This window comes from Ips typographus, linkage group LG8 (genome assembly GCF_016097725.1).
Source record: "Ips typographus isolate SLU linkage group LG8, UJ_Ityp_2.0, whole genome shotgun sequence".
NCBI classification, from domain to species: domain Eukaryota; kingdom Metazoa; phylum Arthropoda; class Insecta; order Coleoptera; family Curculionidae; genus Ips; species Ips typographus.
In genome coordinates this window covers 2260485-2284233 of record NC_138429.1, presented here as the reverse complement: position 1 = coordinate 2284233, position 23749 = coordinate 2260485, and the positions used below count along the sequence as shown (strand labels likewise).

The 23749-nt window shown below is 37.8% G+C and overlaps 1 protein-coding gene across 1 annotated transcript; it reads left to right on the top strand.

Annotated features, from left to right (window-relative positions):
- The first annotated feature begins 470 nt into the window (after positions 1 to 470).
- On the top strand, positions 471 to 23734 carry Hml (hemolectin). Its single transcript, XM_081984446.1, has 68 exons — positions 471 to 607; positions 721 to 792; positions 881 to 1071; positions 1125 to 1313; positions 1368 to 1527; positions 3229 to 3356; positions 3451 to 3546; positions 3603 to 3794; positions 3844 to 4019; positions 4073 to 4236; positions 4288 to 4454; positions 4513 to 4673; positions 4726 to 4870; positions 4920 to 5035; positions 5088 to 5253; positions 5309 to 5437; positions 5491 to 5633; positions 5691 to 5883; positions 5936 to 6096; positions 6149 to 6468; positions 6517 to 6638; positions 6689 to 6865; positions 7386 to 7599; positions 7651 to 7856; positions 7912 to 8164; positions 8216 to 8370; positions 8423 to 8573; positions 8622 to 8777; positions 8833 to 9009; positions 9059 to 9237; positions 9290 to 9486; positions 9541 to 9752; positions 9807 to 9987; positions 10831 to 11122; positions 11174 to 11456; positions 11505 to 11664; positions 11716 to 11896; positions 11948 to 12233; positions 12284 to 12387; positions 12437 to 12602; positions 12653 to 12829; positions 14306 to 14637; positions 14692 to 14844; positions 14900 to 15152; positions 15243 to 15590; positions 15646 to 15816; positions 15871 to 15966; positions 16015 to 16229; positions 16284 to 16421; positions 17356 to 17537; positions 17601 to 17837; positions 17890 to 17962; positions 18017 to 18125; positions 18181 to 18310; positions 20444 to 20605; positions 20662 to 20966; positions 21019 to 21077; positions 21134 to 21337; positions 21390 to 21591; positions 21644 to 21732; positions 21786 to 22045; positions 22105 to 22275; positions 22331 to 22477; positions 22698 to 22823; positions 22870 to 23011; positions 23066 to 23185; positions 23242 to 23394; positions 23446 to 23734. The coding sequence occupies exons 1-68, from the start codon at positions 543 to 545 to the stop codon at positions 23658 to 23660; spliced, it is 11955 nt and encodes a 3984-aa protein (XP_081840572.1). The 5' UTR covers positions 471 to 542; the 3' UTR covers positions 23661 to 23734.
- The last annotated feature ends 15 nt before the right edge of the window (positions 23735 to 23749 follow it).

The following is a 23749-nucleotide window of genomic DNA, read 5'->3' as shown; positions in this document are numbered from 1 at the left end:
CAATGGGTGGGTAATTTAAACGGAAATGGCGCGTTTGATCAATAATTTTCCACGACATTTTATTTTATCTCAGAAATGACTTTTTTCACATTGAGCTATTACGTAAATTATGTATTGGTCAATCCCAAAATCCTCTGGACGCAATTCAATAACGCTGTTATCAAAAACTGCAAAATGCTTTTTTCGATAGGGAGCTTCCTGTGTTCTTGTTTATTCGTTCTTTTACACCCACAATTTAAAATAAAATCTAGTTGAACACTAGAAAGCGGCAAATTTCGTTGAGAAGCTATTGTTTATACTTCTGTTAAAGTGGTTGCAAGTTGCACAAGTGACAAAAAGTAAAAAAAAAACAGAAAATTAACACTGGAGAAGCGCGACCTTATATTATTATTAAAATATTGAATTAAGGGTTGGTGCAAGTTGGCCGCTTAATTTGATAGTAGTCCTAATTAATCTCAACTAGATTTGGCAATAATTTATATTATGTCCTTCATATTTTGCAATAACTATAGTCGTGTTTGAGGTGCCATTCAGTCGGCACCATGGGGGTGATAAGTATTTGCACCCTTATAGTGTTTTTCTTTAGTGTAATTCTAAATAAAACTAGGTAAGATAGTTCTGTAATTAAAAAGTTTAAAGTAAAAAAAAATGTTTTCAACTGAAAAATGTTTAACTGGTCTTGAACAATATTTTGGTTTTTAACTTTGTAATTAATTTCAGTGGAGAAGGTTACATTCCGCAATTTCTGAAGAACAAATATTCTGGCTTAGACGCCACTGGTCAGTCTTCAGGGTAAGTTGTGGCAAGTAAAACTTTGTCTTCATTTCCTTATTGCTCGTTTAAATGTGTTTTTGACACTTTATTGCTCAATCATTTGCAGCTCTTATACAATAACAAAAACCTCAAATGGAGGATCACCGATGTCAAACGTCAATTATGAAGCATCCCCCAGTTTAACTTTGAAGGACGCTCTAGGTTTAAAAATTGGAGGCGGTTATGGAGTGAAAGCCCACTCTGGCTACAGCTCCCTCAAAACCAAAACTAAAACGAAAACTGGAAGATACGGTGGAGGTAATTTCCTAAGGGGCTGATTTTTGTTTTATTGTGTAAAAATGTCGGTTTAGGTTGTCCGAGCGTGCCTCCATCCCCAATGAACGCGGGGATGCGTTGCTCTTCATTTGCGGGTTGCAGGGCGGATTGTATCCCAAGCTACCAATTTCCAAACGGGAAAACCCAAGTTATGATCGAGTGCGTTGAGGGTAAATGGCAGGTCAGGGACGAACCTAGTTGGAACCCGGTACCGTCTTGTCAACGTAGGTTTCCCAATCGTAAATTTTCCTAAAAATTATTTCAATTATATTTTACAGCTATTTGTTTACCGGAGTGTTTAAACAACGGGATATGCGTTTCACCCAATCAGTGTCAATGTGCCGAAAATTTTTCTGGACCTCAATGCCAATATGAGAACAAACCGTGCTTACAGTTTCCAGATTTACCTAAAAACTCTAAAAGATCTTGCCGATCTAAGTAAGTATACATGTCGTAGAAATAAAGTAATTTTAGACACATTTTGTAAGTACCATGGCAAATAGCAAAATTGTTTGAATTTTTCATAATTTTGCTATTCACTACCAGAGCTGTGGATAGTTATAGGATTACTTTAATTGAAAAATGTAATTTAATTGGTGAACAAAAGTAGTTTGTAATTGATGTTACACTTTTGTCAGTAGTTGAACTATTTTAGATTCAATAGTTGCTTTCAGAGTAATTTAGCTACTTTGTTTTAACTGAAAAGTGTCTGGTAAGATTTAAGACACTTATAGACCCCTCTGGAACTTTTTAGAAGGTTTTCAATAGCATTTAGAGGCCTCTGACACTTCCAAAATGGTCCTCTGGCAGGTTAAAACAGTTCTGGGAAAGTTTAAAGCGGTTGTAGAAGGCTCTGGAACTTTTCATAAAGTCAGTAGCATTTAGAGGTCTTTGGCACATTAAAAACGGTCTTAGAGGCCCCTGAAAAATTAAAACAAACTCTGAGAAGGTTTAAAATACTTGTAGAAGCTTCTGGCACTTTTTAGAAGGTTGTCAGTAACATTTAGAGGCCTCTGACACTTCCAAAATGGTTCTCTGGCAGGTTAAAACAGTTCTGGGAAAGTTTTAGGCAGTTGTAGAGGGCTCTGGAACTTTTTATAAAGTCAGTAGCATTTAGAGGTCTTTGGCACATTAAAAACGGTCTTAGAGGCCCCTGAAAAATTAAAACAAACTCTGAGAAGGTTTAAAATACTTGTAGAAGCTTCTGGCACTTTTTAGAAGGTTGTCAGTAACATTTAGAGGCCTCTGACACTTCCAAAATGGTTCTCTGGCAGGTTAAAACAGTTCTGGGAAAGTTTTAGGCAGTTGTAAAGGGCTCTGGAACTTTTTATAAAGTCAGTAGCATTTAGAGGTCTTTGGCACATTAAAAACGGTCTTAGAGGCCCCTGATAAATTAAAACAAACTCTGAGAAGGTTTAAGATACTTGTAGAAGCTTCTGGCACTTTTTAGAAGGTTGTCAGTAGCATTTAGAGGCCTCTGACCCTTCCAAAATGGTCCTCTGGCAGGTTAAAACAGTTCTGGGAAAGTTTAAAGCAGTTGTAGAAGGCTCTGGAACTTTTCATAAAATCAGTAGCATTTAGAGGTATTTGGCACATTAAAAACGGTCTTAGAGGCCCCTGAAAAATTAAAACAAACTCTGAGAAGGTTTAAGATACTTGTAGAAGCTTCTGGCACTTTTTAGAAGGTTGTCAGTAACATTTAGAGGCCTCTGACACTTCCAAAATGGTTCTCTGGCAGGTTAAAACAGTTCTGGGAAAGTTTAAGGCAGTTGTAGAGGGCTCTGGAACTTTTTATAAAGTCAGTAGCATTTAGAGGTCTTTGGCACATTAAAAACGGTCTTAGAGGCCCCTGATAAATTAAAACAAACTCTGAGAAGGTTTAAGATACTTCTGGCACTTTTTAGAAGGTTGTCAGTAGCATTTAGAGGTCTCTGGCACTTTCAAAATGACCTTAACAGTTTTTGGTAATTTAAGTCAATTCTTGAAAGCTTATAGTTTATAATACCGTTGGAAGGCCTCACCAAAATCTGTGAGTCCCTGAAAAACAGTTTCAACCTTCTGTATTTTCTTCTTCTTGACAGAATCCAGCATAACTCTACAAAACCAAATTAGAGCTAGTTTAATGTGATAAAATTTCAGACAGTGCACCATAGAATGTTTACCGGGCCACCAGTTTCCTGACGGTTCTAGAATAACCACCATGGTGTGCAGAAACGGGCTTTGGTTGCCTGGCAAATCACAATGGGCTGCCGTACCCGACTGCAAAGGTAAGACTGCAATGAGAATTTGTTCTATAAGCTTAAGACGAGTTACTCTGTGCGAAAATTCCAACAACCAACAAGAAAACTGATCACATTTCAGCTACATGCTCTCCCCCATGTTTAAACGGAGGATCCTGTCTATCCTACAACGTTTGTCAGTGTCCTCAGGAGTATCGAGGTCCTCAATGTCAATACAGTGAGTTGTTCATTGCTTTCGTAACACTTTTCGAAACTTTTGCAATTTTTTTGAAGGTGCCAGTGTATGTAGTGCGAAAAACCTTCAGTTTAATGGTGGTTACAACTGTTCTGGCGATATGGACTCCTTTAGTTGCTCGATTTTCTGTCCTGAAGGAATTGCGTTTGAGTTTCCTCCTGAACCCAAATACACCTGTTTCTACTCAGCTGGAGTATTCCTGCCTAGTCCGCAGCCTCAGTGTGTTTTTCGTAAGTTTATTCAAGTGTGATTTTTCCTTTCTGATGAGAATTTTTCCAGCCAACAATTACGACGTGATATCGCACAGTTCAAGCGCTCACGAGTTTTACTCAGGTGAGGGTTACCACCAGCAAGTGGGTGGATACGACCAGAAAGTGCAGTACAACCAATTCAACCGGCCTGAAGAGGAGTTTGAAGTGATTAAGCATAAAGTAGTCCACCACAACTTTGCTTATGTGAGTTTTTCAGTAATTATTTCCAAACCTACCAAATACAAATTAAATTGCAGCAAACTCCAGATACTTTAATAAACGAGGTGGACCAAATTTTGGCAGTGCCGACCACATCTTACGGACAATTCGAAAATAATATCATTGACTTGCTACCAAAACCTGGAACTTGTTATTCTTGGGGTGGTTCACATTATAAGACGTTCGACGGGGAAGTTTACAGGTATGATTTAATTACTTTTTTTATTAATGTAATTAATGTGAAATATAATAGTTTTGAATCGAAATGCTCTCACGTATTCCTGAAGGATGCTGTTGATAACACGTTTACCGTTTTGACTCAAAATCACCCAGACTGTTTTAACGGACAGGAACCAGAGAAATGCTACAAAATCGTTAAACTTTTCGTACAAGACAAACAGTACTTCCTCAAACGATCTGGTAACTCCTTTGGTTATTAAACATAAAATTGACTTTTTCATAAGTTATATTTGTATAGATAAGGGCTACCCAATTTTTGCGTCAGCTAAAAAAGTTCTACCAATACCAGGCCAACTTCCTGGTATCCGAATCACGATTGTAGGAAACTACGTGGTTTTATCCTTGGACGCTTTAGGTCTAGTTCTTAAATGGGATGGAAAACAACAACTTCAAGTTCAGGTTTGGATTTAAATAAAGTTACGCCAGATCAAACTGAACTTTTGATATTTAGATTCAATCAGGATTGTGGAATAGGACTGAAGGTTTGTGCGGCAAACTAAATGGTCATTCAGAGGATGATTTACTGACTAAAGAAGGGTTTCGATCAAAAAGTGTGGCTACTTTTGCGTCTAGTTGGAAAGTGGACGATTTGGATTGTAAGCCTTACTATTCGACAAGTAACACAAACAAAACTATTGTTTTTAGCTCCATGCAATGATAGTCCAGCTGAAAAAAGTTCGTGCCAGGGCCTTTTGGAGGCTGAGGCTGCCGATGTTTGTCATTCACTGCTGACAAACGCTCGTTTTTCTTCGTGTTTTGGAGTATTATCTGACATACAAATTTACAATCTCATACTAATAATTTGGTTTGTAGGTGGTTGATCTTACGGCACTGTTAAGCTCCTGCAAATGGGATTACTGTTCCTGTACAAAATCAGACAGGGCGTTGTGCGCTTGCGACACTTTGGAGGTTTTCGTTAAGGACTGCGTTCAGAAGGGCGTTACATCTATAGGAAGTTGGAGAGACGAGAAAACATGCCGTAAGCCTTGTTAATTAAAAAAAAAACATAAAGTTAAGTTGCGTTTTGTTTCTAGCAATGAAGTGTACAGGAGGGAAGATTTATTTAACTTGTATGCCGAAAAATGGTCAGCAAATGTGCGGATCTGCTTCTGTTCCTCCAGAAAGTGACGAAGAGTGCATTGAGGGCTGTTATTGTCCTGAAGGTAACCACAAAACTCGGTTAATACTTTTAAACCTTTTAATTATTTCTTTTTAGGTACAGTCCTTCATGATAATAAATGTATCACCAAAGATCAATGTCCTTGCAGACTTAGAAGCAAAAAATTTTCCCCAGGAGCATCAATCCCTAAAGATTGTAACACTTGTACGTGCAGTAATGGTGAATGGGAGTGTACTCAGGTATAAACTATTCCTTCAAATTTACTAATCAAAATTATGATTTTACACAAATAATAGGTTTCTTGTGGAGCTAGATGTGCCGCAATTGGAGATCCGCATTATGTCACATTTGACGGGAAAACTTATGACTTCATGGGCCAGTGCTCCTACTATCTGGTTAAAACTGACAATTTTTCCATTGAAGCTGAAAATGTTGCTTGCGCAGGGTCAATTTCTCAAGCTATGAACTTCCCAATTAGTATTGCTTCAGGTAACTTTTGTTAAATATTTCAAAAGTACAAAATTACAGAGTTACTTTGAAGGTTTACCTTCTTGTACTAAGGCTGTAACAATTAGAATGAACGGACAAGTGATTAAGTTAAAGCAAAACCTAGACATTGTGGTCAATGGAATTGACATCACCAAAATACCGTACAGTATATCAGGAATCACTATCAGAGCTGTGTCTTCGATTTTCTTACTGGTACATATTTTGTGATGGCAGTTTGGATGGTAATTTAGTTATAAATTTAAAGGTTGATCTTCCAAATGGTGTGGAAATATGGTGGGACGGAGTTACGAGAGTTTACATAGACGCACCTCCAACTTTGAGAGACCAAACCAAAGGACTGTGCGGCACTTTTAACAATAACCAAAAAGACGACTTTGTTACCCCTGAAAACGATGTGGAACAAGCGGTCATACCTTTTGCGAACAAATGGAAAACTCTTGAAAAATGCAACGATGTTCCAGAAACCATATCGACTCACCCTTGCGACATTAACTTACACAACAAAGCCACAGCTGAAAAGTACTGCTCCAAAATCAAATCTGACCTGTTCAAACCCTGCCACTGGTAAATGTACCAAACTTGGGAATTCCTAAATTAAAATTCGCTTTTCAGGCACGTAGATCCAGAAAAGTACTACCAAGACTGTTTATACGATATGTGCGCGTGCGAATTTCAAGTATCCAGATGTTTGTGCCCTATTGTCGCTGCATACGGCTCCGAATGCTCCCGAAAAGGTTTTTTTACAGTTAAATAATTGCAGTGGTATTTTTACTTTAAATTTAAGGGCTATCAATCGACTGGAGAAATGAGGTTAGAGAGTGTGGCGTCCACTGTCCAGGAGGACAAAAATACCAGTCTTGCGGGAATTCTTGCACTAGGACTTGCAACGATCTTTCCTTGAATCCAGATTGCAAACCTCAGTGCGTGGAAGGGTGCAATTGTCCTGAAGGGGAAACCTTGGGTAAAGTGAATTTGATATTATTTAATGATACAAGGAACCAAATATGTGTCAAGCAAAACTAGGATCATGTCTTTGCAGTCAAAATTTATTTTTTTGTCAAAGTGTTAAAACAATTCTTCTAAAAACCTTCAAAACTCTTTTCCAAAATTACTAGTTGCCTCTAAAATTTGATGAAGGCTTCTAAAATAATTTTCAGAGACTCCTTTAGAAAAGCTAGTTATCATGATCATCATGAACATAGCTACTAGAGGCCCTTAAAAACATTTCTAAAATACTAGTGGCCTCTAAAATCTTTATAAATACATTTGTTAGTATTACCAAATGCCTCCAGAATAATTTTAAAATAGTCACACACATTTGCAACTCTTCAAACCAAGAGTTTTATAATCTGCACTCTAAAAACGACTTTCACTAGTTTTTGTTTACCAATTATGTTTCGACATTAGCAACATCACCCTAATTTCATTTGATTTTCCGTATAAATGCAAAACCACAACATTTTTCAACTAAAAATTCACAGATGATAATGGCGAATGTATCCCAATTGGTCAGTGCAAATGTCATCAAGACGGTCTCGAGTTCCAGGCTGGTTATAAAGAAATCCGTCCCGGAACTCACGGTTTAGAACTGTGCACCTGCTTAAATGGTCTGTGGAAGTGCAATCTGGCAAACCAGGAAGATCTCAAAACTTTCCCTAAAGCTAACGATTTGAAAGCTAAATGTGACAGCACCAGGTAAAAGGAATTTTTACAAAAACCGCGTAGACAGTAAGGGTTTCGTTTTAGAAACTTTGAATTTACCACTTGCGAAGATGTGGAACCGGTAACCTGCAAGAACATGCACACAAACGAACATTTTTCACCTACAGTTTGTCATGCTGGTTGCAACTGTAAAACTGGTTACGTTTTGGATAGTAAGAACAAAAAGTGTGTCAAACCTAATGAGTGTCCTTGTCATCACGGTGGGCGTAGTTACAAAGAGAAATCTATAGGTAAGTAATACTATTTTAGGTATTTTTTAGTTACGTTAAAACATCCTGTAAATAGTACAAAGTGATTGCAATACTTGTACTTGCAAAAACGGAAAATGGGAATGCACTGACCGACAATGTACTGCTGAATGTGTTGCTTGGGGTGATTCCCATTATAAAACTTTCGATGGGACATACTTTGACTATCAAGGACAATGCGATTTTGTCCTTGCTAAGGGAAATATTGGTACCGCTTCGTTTGACGTTACCATCCAGAATGTACCGTGCGGATCACTAGGAACCAGCTGCGCTAAAAGTGTCACTCTAAGGTAAATACCGATTTTAAGCTTGCATTTTTTTTTTAACTTTTTATTGGTTAGAATAAATTCCGGAGATGACGTGGAATCATTCACTTTAACTAAAGATAAACGGGTTTCCAAGCTGATATCCAAAAAACACTTAACCGTAAGGGACAAAGGGATTTTTGTTATCATGGAAGCGCCTGACTTAGGACTGGTAGTACAATGGGATAAAGGTACAGTAGGACACAAAAATTATGGACTTATTAAAGTAGTAGTTTTGAATAGGAACTCGAGTGTATGTAAAGGTCGACCCACGGTGGAAAGAGAAGATTAAAGGGTTGTGCGGAAATTACAACGATAATGAACAAGATGACTTTCAAACTCCTTCCGGAGGACTTGCTGAAGCTTCCGCAAAAATATTCGGTGACTCTTGGAGGTAATTAATAAAAATCCTACAAAAACAGGAATAAAACAAGAATTTTAGACTACAAACCTACTGTCCAGAGGCCTTAGAATTAACAGACACCTGCGCAGATAATCCAGAGCGTAGAGTGTGGGCGTTAAAGAAATGTGGCGCCCTCAAATCCTCCCTGTTTGCTCCATGTCACTCAGAGGTACCATTAGAGAATTTCTTTGACAGGTAACGTTCATTAACATGCAGTTACTTAGTAAAAATAACAATTTTTGTTACTCAGATGTGTTTTTGATGCTTGCGCATGTGACCAAGGTGACGATTGCCAATGTTTGTGCACCGCATTAGCGGCCTACGCCCAGGAATGCAACAATCGTGGAGCGCCAGTAAAATGGAGAAGTCAACAATTATGTCCTATGCAATGCGACCGACGTTGTTCCGAATATAGTCCTTGCATTAGGTTTGTTTTTGAAGTGAAAGTTTAGAGTTAATAATAAGTTACGTTTTAGTACGTGTCCTCTCGAGACTTGCGACAACCTTCTAATCAGTAGTAAACTGACCAAAAACTGTAACGAAGATGCTTGTATTGAGGGTTGTAGTCCTAAACCGTGTCCTCCTGATCACGTGTATTTAAACGAATCATACACGGAGTGTGTACCGAGGAATATTTGTAAACCAGTTTGCATGGGTATTAAAGATTTTCTTCAAAAGTACAGTAAAAACTGACCAACAACTTGCAGAGCTTGAAGGTGTGACTTACTATGAAGGAGACTTAATGCAAGAAGATGAGTGTCATAGCTGTTATTGCTCTAGAGGGGAGAAGAAATGTAAAGGACAACCTTGCAGCACGACAGAACCACCCATTTTCACTACTGAACAACATGAACAGGATGTCCAGTGTGTCAGCGGTTGGACTAGTTGGATTAACCAGGATAAGGTTAGAATATCAAAGAGTAAGTCAACGCAGTTAACATTTATTTGCTTCCTACAGATTGCCAAATCAAAGAAAAAGAAGAACCAAAAAGTCAAACTAACGGACATTGAGCCCTTACCAACCGCGATAATATTAAACAACTTAAAAACCAGAAGCAAATGTAACATTGATAAAATGGTATCTATCGAATGTTTAACAATCGATGGACGACATCCTAAAGATTTGGACCTGGACGTTGAGTGCAGCTTGGAAAGAGGATTAGTATGCAAGTAAGACCATATCAAAGTTAAGCAAGAATGTAACCTAACGCAAGTAAACTTAAGGTCCCAAGATGCCAATCATCCTTGCGTAGACTTTAAAATAAGAGTGCTGTGTCAGTGCGAAGAAACGACCACTTTGCGACCCACAACATCGTTATGTGACATTTCAAAACCAAACCAAGAACACCCAACTGATTGTCATAAATTTTTCGAATGCTCTCCTGGTTCTAACGGATTTGAGTTGGTAAGTACAGAATATCAGAAAATTTGGTGTCAAAATCCCTTGAAATTTTGAGAGTTCAGTGAACAAATCTTAAGCCATTTCCAGAAATTGCGAAACAATTGTATGTTTACCACACTTTAAAGATTAAATAAAATATGACAGCTGTAAGAAACTATTTTCATAAAGCGGTTGCCTGGAATGGGCCTATCCCACATAACATAAATGTTTGTTTTAATGACTGGAATCGAAAGAATAGGATCAAAAAACTAATTTTTCATATTCTTGAAGAAAAAATTATGGTCGTAAATGTTCCTACATTAGTTTGAATTTGTCCATTAAATTTAAAAGATCTGTTTTGGCGCGCATGTGACGTACGTAATTCTGGGCGATTTTATTGGCTATTGCACGCCAACTGTTTCACTTCTTGTCGCTGATTGGTTGATAGTGTAGTACGTCACCGGCGGCGGGCGTTTGAAACATGAGATTAATGTAGTTTTTATCATCATTTTTTTTCTATTTAGACTTAATATTTTTGAAAACAAAAAAATACGGGTATAATATTTTCAATCCGTCTTTGTAGTTATGAAATAAAAAAAATTGTGGCCCATTTTAGTCTGTTACAGCTTGTGAAGCCTTAATTTTTTTTATAGACACTTTAAAGTGTAATTCATATTTTCATCATCTATCTTAAAGTCATCTTTAAAGTTAGTCGTTGCAATATCAATAATAAAACTAAATAAAAAACCAAATAATGTCTGTTACTTGGGTACTTTTCACTCTATAAACACAAACCTTGGTTAGGTGTCAAAACTTCAAGGGATTTTTTTACACAGACGCAAAATCCAAAACTGATTTCATGTATAGGTAGAAAAAACGTGCGGTCCAGACATGTTGTATAATCCTGAAGCTATGATATGCGACTGGGAGGATAACGTTCTTAAACTAAAACCTTCTTGCGTTAAAACTGAGCAGAATAAAGGATTAGAGCTGAAACCAAAATGTCCCCCTGGACAAGTTATGGAGGAATGCGCCATTCAGTGTCAACGTCTTTGCTCCTACTATCTTTTTATTGTTCGTGAAAAGGGACTATGTTCTGAGGGTACTGAATGCGAGTCCGGTTGTGTTTCGGCGGAAAAACGACCGAAATGTCCTCAAGGTAGTGTAAATAAAATTGTTTCCATGTTAGATTTTTTAAAGGAGTTTTAAGGTCATTACTGGTTGAACGAAAACACGTGCGTGGCTAAGCACGATTGTATGTGCTTAAGTGATAATGACAAGCCCGTTAAACCTGGACAAGTGGTGAGGGAGAACGGATGCAGGGAATGTCAGTGTATCGAGGATTTTTATTCTTGCAACGACGAGAAATGTCATTCAGCCATTGAGTATTCACCACGAGTTGAGATTTTGACCACGGAAGAGCCTACCGTGTCCACCACTGTGGCTTATTTAACACCTTCGGTTTCACCTCCCCCTCAATGTATTGGTGACAGGTTGGTCTGTAAATTTAGAAAAACACATTATTCAAACCAAATTTGTAGATTTGTGAATCTAGTGCAGGGAGATCAACCGCTTCCCGATAGCGCTTTTAGCGCTAGTGGTTCACTAAGCCCAGCGTTTTCAGCTAGCAATGCTAGAATAATTGACACATCCAGCGATGGTAAGTCGGGTGGAAGTTGGGCCCCACAGAATACAGATCCGGTATGTTATTTAAGAAACTTCTTTTTGGTTATTTCATGGATTTTCCTTTAGGATCAATATTTGGAGATCGATTTCGGAAGACAAGTACCAGTATACGGCATAGTGATCAAAGGAAGCCCGATATACGACGAGTACGTGACCAGTTTTATTGTACTTTACAGTCCTGACGATAGTAGTAACTTTTACTACGTCCTAAACCAGGAAACACCCCCTCGTCCACAAATATTTAGAGGTAATTTCTATTGTCAACGCCTGGTTATTGCTAAAACTTGTACTGTTAAAGGATCTTTGGATGCGTTTACGCCGGTACAACAAATATTTTCCACCCCATTCGAGGCCACTAAAGTGAGAATCAAACCGCAAACCTGGAATAATGCAATCTCGTTAAGGGTGGAGATATTAGGTTGTTCAGACGAAGAGCCCACCACAACTCCATCTTTTGAGTACTTGACTAGTAAAGCTCCAGTAGCGCTTTGCGATGACGAGATGGGATTAAGTGATGGATCATTGGTGGACCAGCAGATCAGCGTTAGTTCTGAAGCCACAGGACACGGAAAAAAACATATCCGGTTCGTGGTTAACCCATACTAGCTTTACAGAATTAAAACCGAATTTTCAGACTTAATGGTGATGGTTTTTGGCAACCATTGACCAATTCTGCTACTGAATGGGTTCAATTTGATTTCCTGGAAACTCGAGATGTTACTGGAATTGTGACCAAAGGTATTCAAGTACCTTTCAAGTTAATATGATGTGATGGAAGTGATTTTAGGTGGTGACAAGGGTTGGGTTACAGCTTACTCAATCAAATACTCGCAAAATGGCAAAGACTGGAATCCTTTACTGGATGAAAATCTGCAAAATGAGAAGGTTTTCCCAGGAAATTTCGACCATAATTCACCTCATGTTAATAACTTTGTCATGCCCGTTAATGCCAGGTTTTAGAAAATCACCTAAACTGGTAAAACAACTAATTTCCCACTTTAAGGTACATCAAAGTGATCCCGTTGAAGTGGTACAATTCTATACAGTTGAGGGTGGAAATCCATGGTTGCTTCAAACCGTACCCAACATTGCAAATACCCTCAACCACCCCAGAACCTAACTATCCTTGTAATAATTGTCCGGGGGTGATAGTGGAAACTTTGGAATTAGAAGCCTGCAGGTAACTAATAACCCATACCATGTTATCTAATCAACAGTTCATTTAAAAATGGTGTGTTTCCAACGGCTTTAAAACTAGCACTAATTAAACCGCTGTACAAAAAGGGCGACACTGAAAATATGGACAGCTACAGGCCTATTAGTCTCTTACCTGGATTTTCTAAAATTTTTGAATGATTGTCAGTTGTTTAACAAAAATCAACACGGATTTTTAAAAGGAAAGTCTACGCAAACTGCGGTATACCAATACACACAATTAATCTTAAATGCCTTTGAAAATAAAGAAGCTGCCTTTGGTTTGTTTTTGGACTTATCAAAGGCTTACGACAGTCTAGATAGGAGTATACTTCTTGATAAACTAGACAGATATGGGATAAGGGGACAAGCGTGGCAATGGCTTAAGTCATATCTTTTTGAACGGGCTCAAATAGTAAAGATATGTAAAAATTCTCAAAGTTGTAATTCAAAAAGATTATATAATGATCATGGCATAGCCCAGGGTAGTATATTGGGACCGCTCCTGTTTGTAATTTTCATCAATGACATCTGTTCCCTGATACAAAGTCCTAAGCAAGAAATAATTAATAATGCAGATGATACTAGTCTGTTAATTACGAACGGCAATTTTTGTCAACTCTCAACCTTATGGAGACAGTAAGTAAATGGTTTGCCAAAAATCGTCTAATCATAAACGTTCAAAAGACTAATGTACTACTATTTCGAACCAGACAGTCCACATTGGAAAAAACCAATTATGTAAAAATAGGAAGTGACAGCTTTCCTGTAACAACCTGTCTTTTCACGTGAATAAATTAAATAAAATTAAACTCTCTCGAAAAGTATGAAAATATTGTATTTTGCAAATTACGAATCCATATTAAAATATGGAATAATTTTTTGGGGTAGAAGGGTGCAATTATTCAGGATTGTTTTGTTGCTCAGAAGAGGGTTATTAGGATAGTTAAAAAAATTGACTTTAACCAATCATGTAGAAATGTTTTCGGGCAATTGGGAATTCTGACAGTGTATGCATTATATATTTTTGAATGCCTCATGTTTCTGTATAGAAACAAACATATTTTCCAACAATTAAGTTCGCATCAAAACTACATCACGAAAAAAGTCCAGAATACATGTGCGTAAAATTGTTTAACAAGTTACCTCGACAAGTTAGTCATATCAGTATTTAAAAAAAAAATTAAAAGTTGCTTATTAACCTAGAGCCATATACTCTGGATGACTACATGAATATGTAAAAATACCTATAGTTAACTTTAGAACTTTTTTTTTTATTATTAATATGATTTTAACAATGTATATATAGCTAGTGTAACATTTTGTACAAACACGTAAAACATCTTGTATGTGGCCTGTTATTGACGAAGTTTCTTTTTGTTATCTCTTTATGTAACAAATATGAAATATATTGCCTAACTAACCCATAACAATCACTAAAAATAATAAAATTTTTTGTCAGATGTGTACTAGATGAGTGGTTTGATGGTATTAAGTGCGTAAACCGCACCCAGTGTCCTTGCATGGTTGGTCATATTACCTACGAAGTTGGTTCTGTGTTCGAAAAAGAGGACTGTTCCGAATGTATTTGTAAATTGGGAGGGGTGGAACATTGCGCCCCCAAGCAATGCGGTCCTTGTAAAGAAGATTTAAGGAGTACAGTCACCAGTACCTGCCAGTGCACGTGCCAACCGTGTCCTGAAGGAACAATTTTGTGTCCAAGAAGTAATATTTGTATCAATTCTACATTGTGGTGTAATGGAGTTCAGGATTGTCCAGACGACGAAATTAACTGTAAGTAATTTAAGTAAAACCCTGAAGATGATGTTAGAAGTGATGTTTACTTAGGTACAACTACTCCGAGACCTACTACGACCACTAAGAAACCAAAAACTTGTCCTTTAGTGGCGTGTCAACCAGGGTTTACCAAAGTGTTGGAAACGCCTGCAGTCCAAGACGAACCGTACAAAGCTTACTTCCCATCATTACTTTCAGGAATTGGTAAGTCCCACTACAATTTCCTACTAAACTAAACTATTATTCTTTGAACATTAAGGACCGACCAAAAATAAGAAAACTGCATACACTTCAACTAAATCCAAACCTTCACGAAAAACAATTTTCTCCAAGCCACAACCCTTGAAGGAGGTAGAAGAAGAACTAATTTGTCCCGAGTTTAAATGCGTCAACGACAAGCCACAACCTCAATACATTCACATTATGGAGGAATGTCCTCCAGTTGTTTGCCAACCCAACTTTATCCCAATATTTGACGACACTGGAGATCATAAAACTAAAACCTGCCCTCGGTAAGTTTTTCCTTCATTAAAAAGTGCTTCTCCAAATCCACAAGCTGTCAACCCTGTACACAATGAAATAATCTATGTGAACTTTTCTAGGTATTCCTGCTATCCTCAACCTTTACCAGACTCGATTTGCAACGTAACTGGTCGAACTTTCAACACATTCGACGGCACAGAGTTTAAATACGATATTTGCAACCATGTGATTGGTCGAGATATCGAAAACGAACAGTGGCTGGTGTCTTTAAAGAAAAACTGTTCAGGAATATGCTCCAGGGACTTGGTAATCACGCACAGCACCGACGAAATTATAATCAGATCGGACTTGAGTATTCGCTACAACAATTACGAGTATAACGTGGAGCAAATTAAAAATTTGGGAGCTCAGAACCGTGGATTTTCCATCAGTCAGTTAGGAAATACGTTATTGTTGGTCTCAAACAGGTAACACAACTTAGTAAATAAATGGATTTTGTAATACAATTTAAAATGTTTATAGATATGGTTTCTGGATAATTTGGAACAAGTTGGCTAACGTGAAGTTTGGTGTGGTTCATAAGTTGGTGCACAAAGTGGATGGACTCTGTGGATACTTCAATGATCAACCAGAAGACGACAAACGAAAACCTGATGGAAGTTTGGCAAAAACTACGGCAGATTTCGGTGACAGGTAAAAAATTGTAAACCAAATTTTAACAGAAAAATATCTTTACTAAATTTCCAGTTGGACAATGGATAAAGAACAACCAATATGGTGCGAAGCCAGAGCTTGTCCAATGCACATTCAGAACAAAGCGTGGGACATGTGCAAGAAAGTCAAGTGAGTGTATTTAACCGGGTTTTTCCAACCTTAAACTTGGAATTTCAGGGAACAGCCCTTAAGTCAGTGTGCCAAAACTCTGGATATAGAAGCGTTTATATCCCGCTGTCTAGACACGACTTGCACATGTCTGGAGAAAGCTGAAGGCAATCATTCGGCCGAAGAAGAGTGCCGTTGCAATGCCATGCAGAACTTTGTGGTCGATTGTTTGTCTACAGACTCTAACGTTGATTTGTCAGATTGGAGAATGCAACACGATTGCCGTAAGTTCAGGTCACTACAAACTCGCAGAAATATTTGAATTTGGAATGTTTCAGCTGCTGCGTGCGATTCTCCCCTGGTTTATCACGATTGTTATCAGCGAAAATGCGAACCAACTTGCGAATCAATCTCCGACCCTCAAGTTTGTCCTAAAGTTTCCAAAATGTGCTTCCCTGGTTGTTATTGCCCTGCAGGTAAGTCAGTTTTGACCTAGTTTAAGCTGTTTTTGCATTTTTTTCAAGCAAATAAAGAAAATTTATTTATTTAATTTATAGAAAAGGTACATTTTTGTAGGGATGTCAAGGGTTTACCATTATCGTTAGTTTTAGTAGGATTGTATGTAGTTATTAAGAAAATTAACAGTATCACTTGATGAACTTCAAAGGAGGTGAAAAAGGTGGTACGTGGAGGTAGAAGGTGGGAAAAAAGGTTTTTTTTGATTGTTGATTGTCAAGAGAGACTTTTAATGAGAGCTGGAAAGTCAGTTTTCTAAAAAATTCGAGCAAAAATCAGACTATTGAAGATCAGGGGATCTTAGAAAGCTTTTTCCTTCCGGAACGGAAGTTACTGGGTGTAATACCGAGTACTACCAGCAATTGTACCGTCTAGTCCACGTTATGACATGGAGCAGATTGTGATGGAGGACCTATTCCAGAAGTGGTTAAATCCTCATCAGCCTTTGCAGTTAAAAATCCACCTCAACGGAAAAGAAGAAGATTGGTCAAATGACGGTTTATTTTGGACAATTTGGACTCTTTGACGAAGAGTATTAGTTGTAAGTAGTTTGTAATTTTTTGTATTAAAGATATTTGTAGTTTCAATGATATATTTAGAAGCAGGATTTTTAGGTAGAAAGTAAGTTAGATAGGTTTAGTTATTTACCTTAAAAATAACTTGGCATCCCTATTATAGAATTTGTATTCAAGCTTGTTTATTAAAATTTTCTTTATTTACTAGCATATTAGAATGAATGGTCAGGGTGAATCTGATGCCAGTTATGATGATATTATCATGCAACTAGGAGGGAGATTTGAGTAAATCTCATCTTCAGGATGATAATAATCATGACACTACAAAATAATGAAAGTTATAGAAAATTTCATCGTTTACAACACTGTATTTGATTAGGTCATGTCAAAAAAGGAAACACTTGCATAAAGCCATCGAGCTGTAGGGATTGTGAATGCAACGTGCTACCCCATTTGCAATACGTCACTTACGACAACAACAACTTCACTGTAAATGGAAATTGCGTGTACGTAATGTCCAGGGACGTCCCACTCGAAGATGCTGGTACCCACAAGTGGCAGGTATACTCAAACCAACTAATAAGTATAAAATCAGAATGGGTGGTTCTACATATTTTATTCAAGGTTCTAATTACCAATCATCCCTGCAAAAATAAACCAGAGAAAGCATGCGTGGGCAAAGTTACCATCCTCTACCAAGGCCGGAAGGTTCACATCCTGGTGGACTACTACAGGAACAAGCTGAAACTTATTGTGGACAATGAAAGAATTGCGGACTTTGAGGAGATCGAGGATTGGGCGAAAATACGCGAAACATCGACCAAACACATGAAGATTTTGTTAACGGATGTCCAAGTCGAGGTGATGACTTCTTGCCTTTATGAATAGTAAGTTCAATTATGACATTTTGCAGGTTTCTGTGTATTATCCATCGTTGGGAGTGTCAGTGAAGGCTCCCTCGCATAAGTATGGGGGAAAAATGGAAGGTAATAAGACGTGCTTTAGTTTTTGGTGCCATTAAAGAAACTTTTTAAAATAAGGTTTGTGTGGTGATTGTAACAAAAATCCGGACGACGACATTCGATACGGAGCATTCGACGGTCATCCAGGTGGTAAACCCAAAGATATAAACGATTTCGCTTTAAGTTGGTAAGCGTTTATTTTGGGACAAGTTAACAAGAAAGTAAACAAGTTTGATTTAAAGGTTGTATGAAAACTTACCGGGAGGACAAACTCGAGAGGAATGTGAAAACAAGCCAGAAGAGGAATGCGCCGAAGTGGCACCAGAAAACGATCCTTGCTCGCGACTTTTGGATGAAAATATATTTGGACAGGTAATTATAATAATAATAATCTTTATTTTCAAGTAATGTTTTACAAACATGAAATGAAAATGACGTCATAAATAAACTGTACACGACACAAATTTACAACTGGTTACATAGGTCTTCTAAGCTATATGGCTCCAATTCTACCAGGTACTGTTTTAACCGTTTTTTAAACACTTTAATTTTTTTTTAACTGTGATGGTAGTACATTAATAGTATATTATTCAACGAGCTTTTTATGATAGCCATTAATCCCTAAGGGGGATGTTTACGTCACGAGCCGCAGGCGAGGGACGCAAATCTCCCGTGGGATTAATGGCCATAAAAAACAAGGATAATACTATACTTTGTCCACGACCACTGTCCATTACCACCAATGCCAAGTGCAGGCAAATTAGAAGTTGATACTCTTTTATGTAGATAATAAATAATATAGGTAATCTCTCAAATCCGCCATAACAACTGAAATGTCAAACTCGATACGATTAGGATCGCGTTTAGAATGGCCGTCGGTGTACAAGTCGTGACAGAATTTGGGAAAAAATGGATCACGTGAACAATTTATTTACATAACTATATGGTGGCATGTGACAAAGGCCACGGTGCGCACACCAGCCCTATTTCTGAACGCACCCCCAGCGTTGCCGCCTACGACCACAAGGGCACTGACGTTGTCAATGTCAACTTAAAAAACCACAGAACTAAGGACGGTCATACACCAAAAATATTTCAAATATAAATTATGGAATTTACCTAATGATTTGGCAAACTCCTGTACTGTGTTATTGCGGTGTATTTGTTAAGAAAATGGTATTCTCAATTAGCAGTAATTGCAAAGACATAAGTGGATGTCTACATGCAAGAAATACCGCATATCCCATGTTTTATGCTTGGTGTGCAACCACCTTTAGGTCGAGAGGGAATAATGATCATTATTCCTCTTCATTAATCCCTCTGACGCTATATGACCTTCATTTAGCTTCTGTCAGCACCCTGAATATTGGTACATTATTGGTTGGTCGTGGACAAATAATTTTAAGCACATATACTGTGGACACTTTTCTGTAAGCTTGAGTCTGTGAGCCGGATAGAGGACTTCTAATCGTCTGGTTTCATACTTATTTTGGAATTGTATGTCAAAACGATCCTTATGCTTAATGTAAAATAGGAGACATTTATAACCATAAATTGCATGTACTGTCATTATACCCAGACTCCTAAACTCACCCCTACAGCTTTCCAGGAACTTTTTTTTCTTAATGATTCTTACAGCACGTTTTTGTGCTACAAATGTCGTCCCCAAAAAATTATACCATACTTCATAACAGACTCAAAGTTTGCCAGGTACACCATTTTCAGTATTTTCTCTTCCATGTATTTGCCAATGATTCGCATACCATAACAAACTGAATTTAGTTTTTTAACAATCTAAAAATTCATTAATGTAAATACGTAGAAATTTTACACTTTCGGATACGGTGATGTTTGCATCATTTATTTTAAAAGTTTCTGGTTTAGCGGTTGTCGATTGTTTGGTTCTGAAAACAATGGCATTTGTTTTTTCTTTGTTCAGAATAAGTTTGTTTTTTGAAAACCAGCCAGTCGCTTCAAAGAAAATTCTTGATTTCAAAATTGCGCTATCCAAATGTTTACACAACTGTAAGTTAGTGTCGTCTGCAAAATTTACAATGTATTGAGAGGGATCTCCAATTATGGAAGACAGATCATTAACAAACACTATAAACAGAAGTGGCCCCAAAATACTACCCTGCGCTATTCCTGTATCGTTCTGCAAAATAGCGGAACGTTCCGTTATTCCATTTTTAGTTACGCTAATACATTGTTTTCTGTTTGTTAAATAACTACTCAGCCAATTCTTTGCGTTGCCCCTAATACCATACAGTTCCAGTTTCTCAATACGTCTATTCAAACAATCATAAGCCTTAGATAGATCAAGGAACATGCCAATTGCAAGCTCACCTTTTTCTAGGTAAAGCCAATCAATCGAGTATTCATTGCAAATTCAAAGATTTTCGAAAAACTAGGTAACAAACTTATAGGCCTGTAACTGTCTAATTAAGGCGTTGAGAAATGATAAATAAAAAATGGGTCACCATATCACAATCTGACAACTTGCAGTGTCTTAATGTTATGGATCCGGCTCTATTCGTGGACTGGTGCAAAACTGACACTTGCGACAACCATCCAGAGCTATCGTGCGCCTCAATCGAGGCATTCGCCCGAGATTGCGCAGCTCAAGGCTTTTGCATCAATTGGAGAAACGAACATTGCCCAGCACCTGTAAATACTACCTTAAAAAATCCACAATACAATACATATATTTTCAATTTTGCTAGACTTGTCCCTCGAGCCAACATTTCAAACCGTGCGCCAGCCTAAAACAAACCACTTGCGAAGACATCAAGCAAAAACTTCCCACCAAATTATCTGGATTGATTGAGGGTTGTTACTGTCCGGAAGGACAGGTTTTGTTGAACAGCACATGCGTCCAGCCAAAAGACTGTGAAGTGTGCGACGATGAAGGACATCATCCCGGAGAGGAGTGGAAGAAAGACAAATGTACGACATGTAAGTGCGAAGGGACGGCATTAAAGTGCGACACCCAGTTTTGTCCAGGAAAAGAGACAGTATGCGAAAGAGGGTAACAGTTTTACTCCCAGTTCCATTTCCCATTTTTACAGTGTATATTTTAGGTACAATGCGATTAAAATCCCTACCAAAGAAGATACTTGCTGCGACAAATACGCTTGTGGTAATTAAAATAGTTCAACAACTCAAATAAAGAAAAATTCTTGAACTAATTTTTAGTACCGGAACCAACTGCGGGTCCAACTTGCGAAACACCGCAAAAATTGATTTGCGCCGAAGATCAAGCGTTAAAGCTTGACACCAAACCAAACGGTTGCCAAACCTTCATCTGCGAATGCAAACCTAAAGAAGAGTGCGAAAGAGTTGAAATCAATGCTGAACAAGCTACAGAACCTGGGATAGTCAAGGAAATCGATGAAAATGGTAAACTATTCACACTCCCTAAAAAAAAAGCTTTAAATCATTACACAAACAGGTTGTTGTCCTTTGGTAAAGTCTGTTTGCAAGAAAGAATTGTGTCCGAAACCACAGGAATGTCCTCAATATCACACTTTGAAGAAGGATGAAGTTAATGGAGGGTGTTGTCCATTATTCGTGTGTGAAGCACCGAAAGACAAGTGCATCTTTGAGACTGCGTACACAGCTGATGCTAAGGGTGGCGAAAAACAGCTGACAAAGTGTGTTTCAAACTTTGAAATTTTGATGTGTTTGTGACAAAGTTTGTTGCAGATATGAAAAGCAGAAAGTTCTGAAATCTGCCAATGACAGTTGGCAAGATGGTCCATGCAGAGAGTGTCAATGTGTCCTGACAAGTATTGGTATGTTTGAAGTCTTGTACAGCACAAAATTAAACTAAAAACACGCATTCTAGGCAACTATCAACCAACTTGTTCGAAAATGGAGTGTCCAGCATTGGAAACACACGAAGACTACGCCGATTACGAACTTACACAAGTGCCGGTACCCAATCAATGTTGCCCGAAAATCAAACGGGTTGCCTGTAAATTCAAGGGGAAAACTTACAAAATTGGAGAGGAATGGCAAAAAGACGGAGATTACTGCAAAACATACACTTGCTTGGAGACTGACAAAGTTAGATTGGAAACTTCAGTTAAAAACTGTGGAAAGAAGGTTGTTAGTCAATTATACAGTTTTTAACATAATTATTTTCTTAATATGGTACATTTCAGAATTGTAAACCAGGCTATGAATACGAAGAAGCTACTCTAGAATCAAAGGAATGTTGCGGAAAATGCATCCAAATTGCATGCGTAGTGGGCGATGTTGTACACGAAGTAGGAGAAGAGTGGACTTCGCCAGATTATTGCACCAACTACTACTGCCTAAACCTAAATGGATCTGTGAGTACCAAAATGTGAGAACACTACTAAAACAACACTAAAACCACTATTTTAGCTGCAAGTCGAGGCGATTAAAGTCAACTGTCCTGAAATATCCGAAGAAGACAAAAAGAACTATGCGTTTGAATCGTACCCGGTAAAAGGGCAATGCTGCAACAAGCACGAAGCCGTAGCGTGCAGAGTGGCAGACAAAATCTACAAAGTAAAATAAATTACTTTTTCTAATTTTGGCATATAAAGTGACACTTTTCAAAACTGATTAGAGTGACAAAACGTTTTACTTTATGTAACTAGTTATTCACTCATCTCGCTGCGCTCGCCCTACAAACATTCATTCGTTACACAAAATCGATCTTTTCGTAACTGGTTACATAAATAGCTATTATAATAAAGCTGATATTAAAAAAAAAACATATAAACAGGTAGGCGAAAGTTGGCCTTCTCCCGATGGAAACAAATGCAAAAACATAACTTGCGTCCAGATACCGAACAAACAAGAACTACTCAAACAGGAAACTGTAGAAAACTGCAAAAAGGACTGCGCTAAGGTAAATATCTACAAATAAAAATGTGCAAAACTAACCTGCAGTGCAGGGTTGGGAGTACAAAAAGTCGGAAACACAATGTTGCGGAGAATGCATTCAAACTTCCTGCATTGTAAGCAATGAGCTAAAGAAGCCTGGAGAAACGTGGATGTCTGACGACGGATGCGTTACTTATTCCTGTGAAAACTTGGGTAAATTAATTAGAAAACCCTGACTGAACTGAAAAAATCAAAAGCGTGTTTCAGCTGGCCAATTGCTAGTATCCAGCCATCAAGAATCTTGCCCATCTTTAGGGGAGTGTCCGAGTGAAAATGTTTACATGAAAGGATGCTGCAAGTATTGCAATATTACCAGCGAACCCATGTGTAAGTATTTTTATTTTAAAAAAGAGTGTTAAAATTATAAACTATAAACTTTACAGCTTTATGCAGTCCTCAAGCAATACACTTGGAAAAAACCGTGGGGTTAATTAAGGTCGTGAGTAAAGACAATGGAAAATGCATTAACAAGCATCCGGTGAAACATTTTACGGAATGTATTGGAACTTGTCATTCTTCCACTTTCTTCAACATAAGTGAGTATAAAGAGCAATTTAAACCAAAAAATGCATTCTTAAAAAATTCAGAATCCGGTTTGCACGAGTCAGTATGCTCTTGCTGCCAAGCAACCAACTTCCAATCCCTAAAAGTGGAATTAGAATGCGAAAACGGTTACAAGTGGACTAAAAAAGTGGCCGTGCCTTCACAGTGTAGCTGCAGAGCTTGCGGCGAAGCCTCTTTATATTTGGGCGGTCCAACTCAAGCTCCGATTTACCAAATGGATATGAGAAGTCAAGATTAATGTAAAAACTAGTCAGAGATTGTTTAAATGTATATAAGTAGTACGTAGAAATTAAAAAAATGACATGATGATGATTTTTGTTGGTTTAA

Bases quoted from the DNA above. Each gene is read 5' to 3' on its own strand.
- Hml (XM_081984446.1), top strand. From the start codon at position 543: ATGGGGGTGATAAGTATTTGCACCCTTATAGTGTTTTTCTTTAGTGTA. The intron at 9,988-10,830 runs GTAAGTACAGAA...TTTCATGTATAG, and splicing joins GTTCTAACGGATTTGAGTTG to GTAGAAAAAACGTGCGGTCC. The intron at 22,478-22,697 runs GTAAAATAAATT...ACATATAAACAG, and splicing joins TGGCAGACAAAATCTACAAA to GTAGGCGAAAGTTGGCCTTC.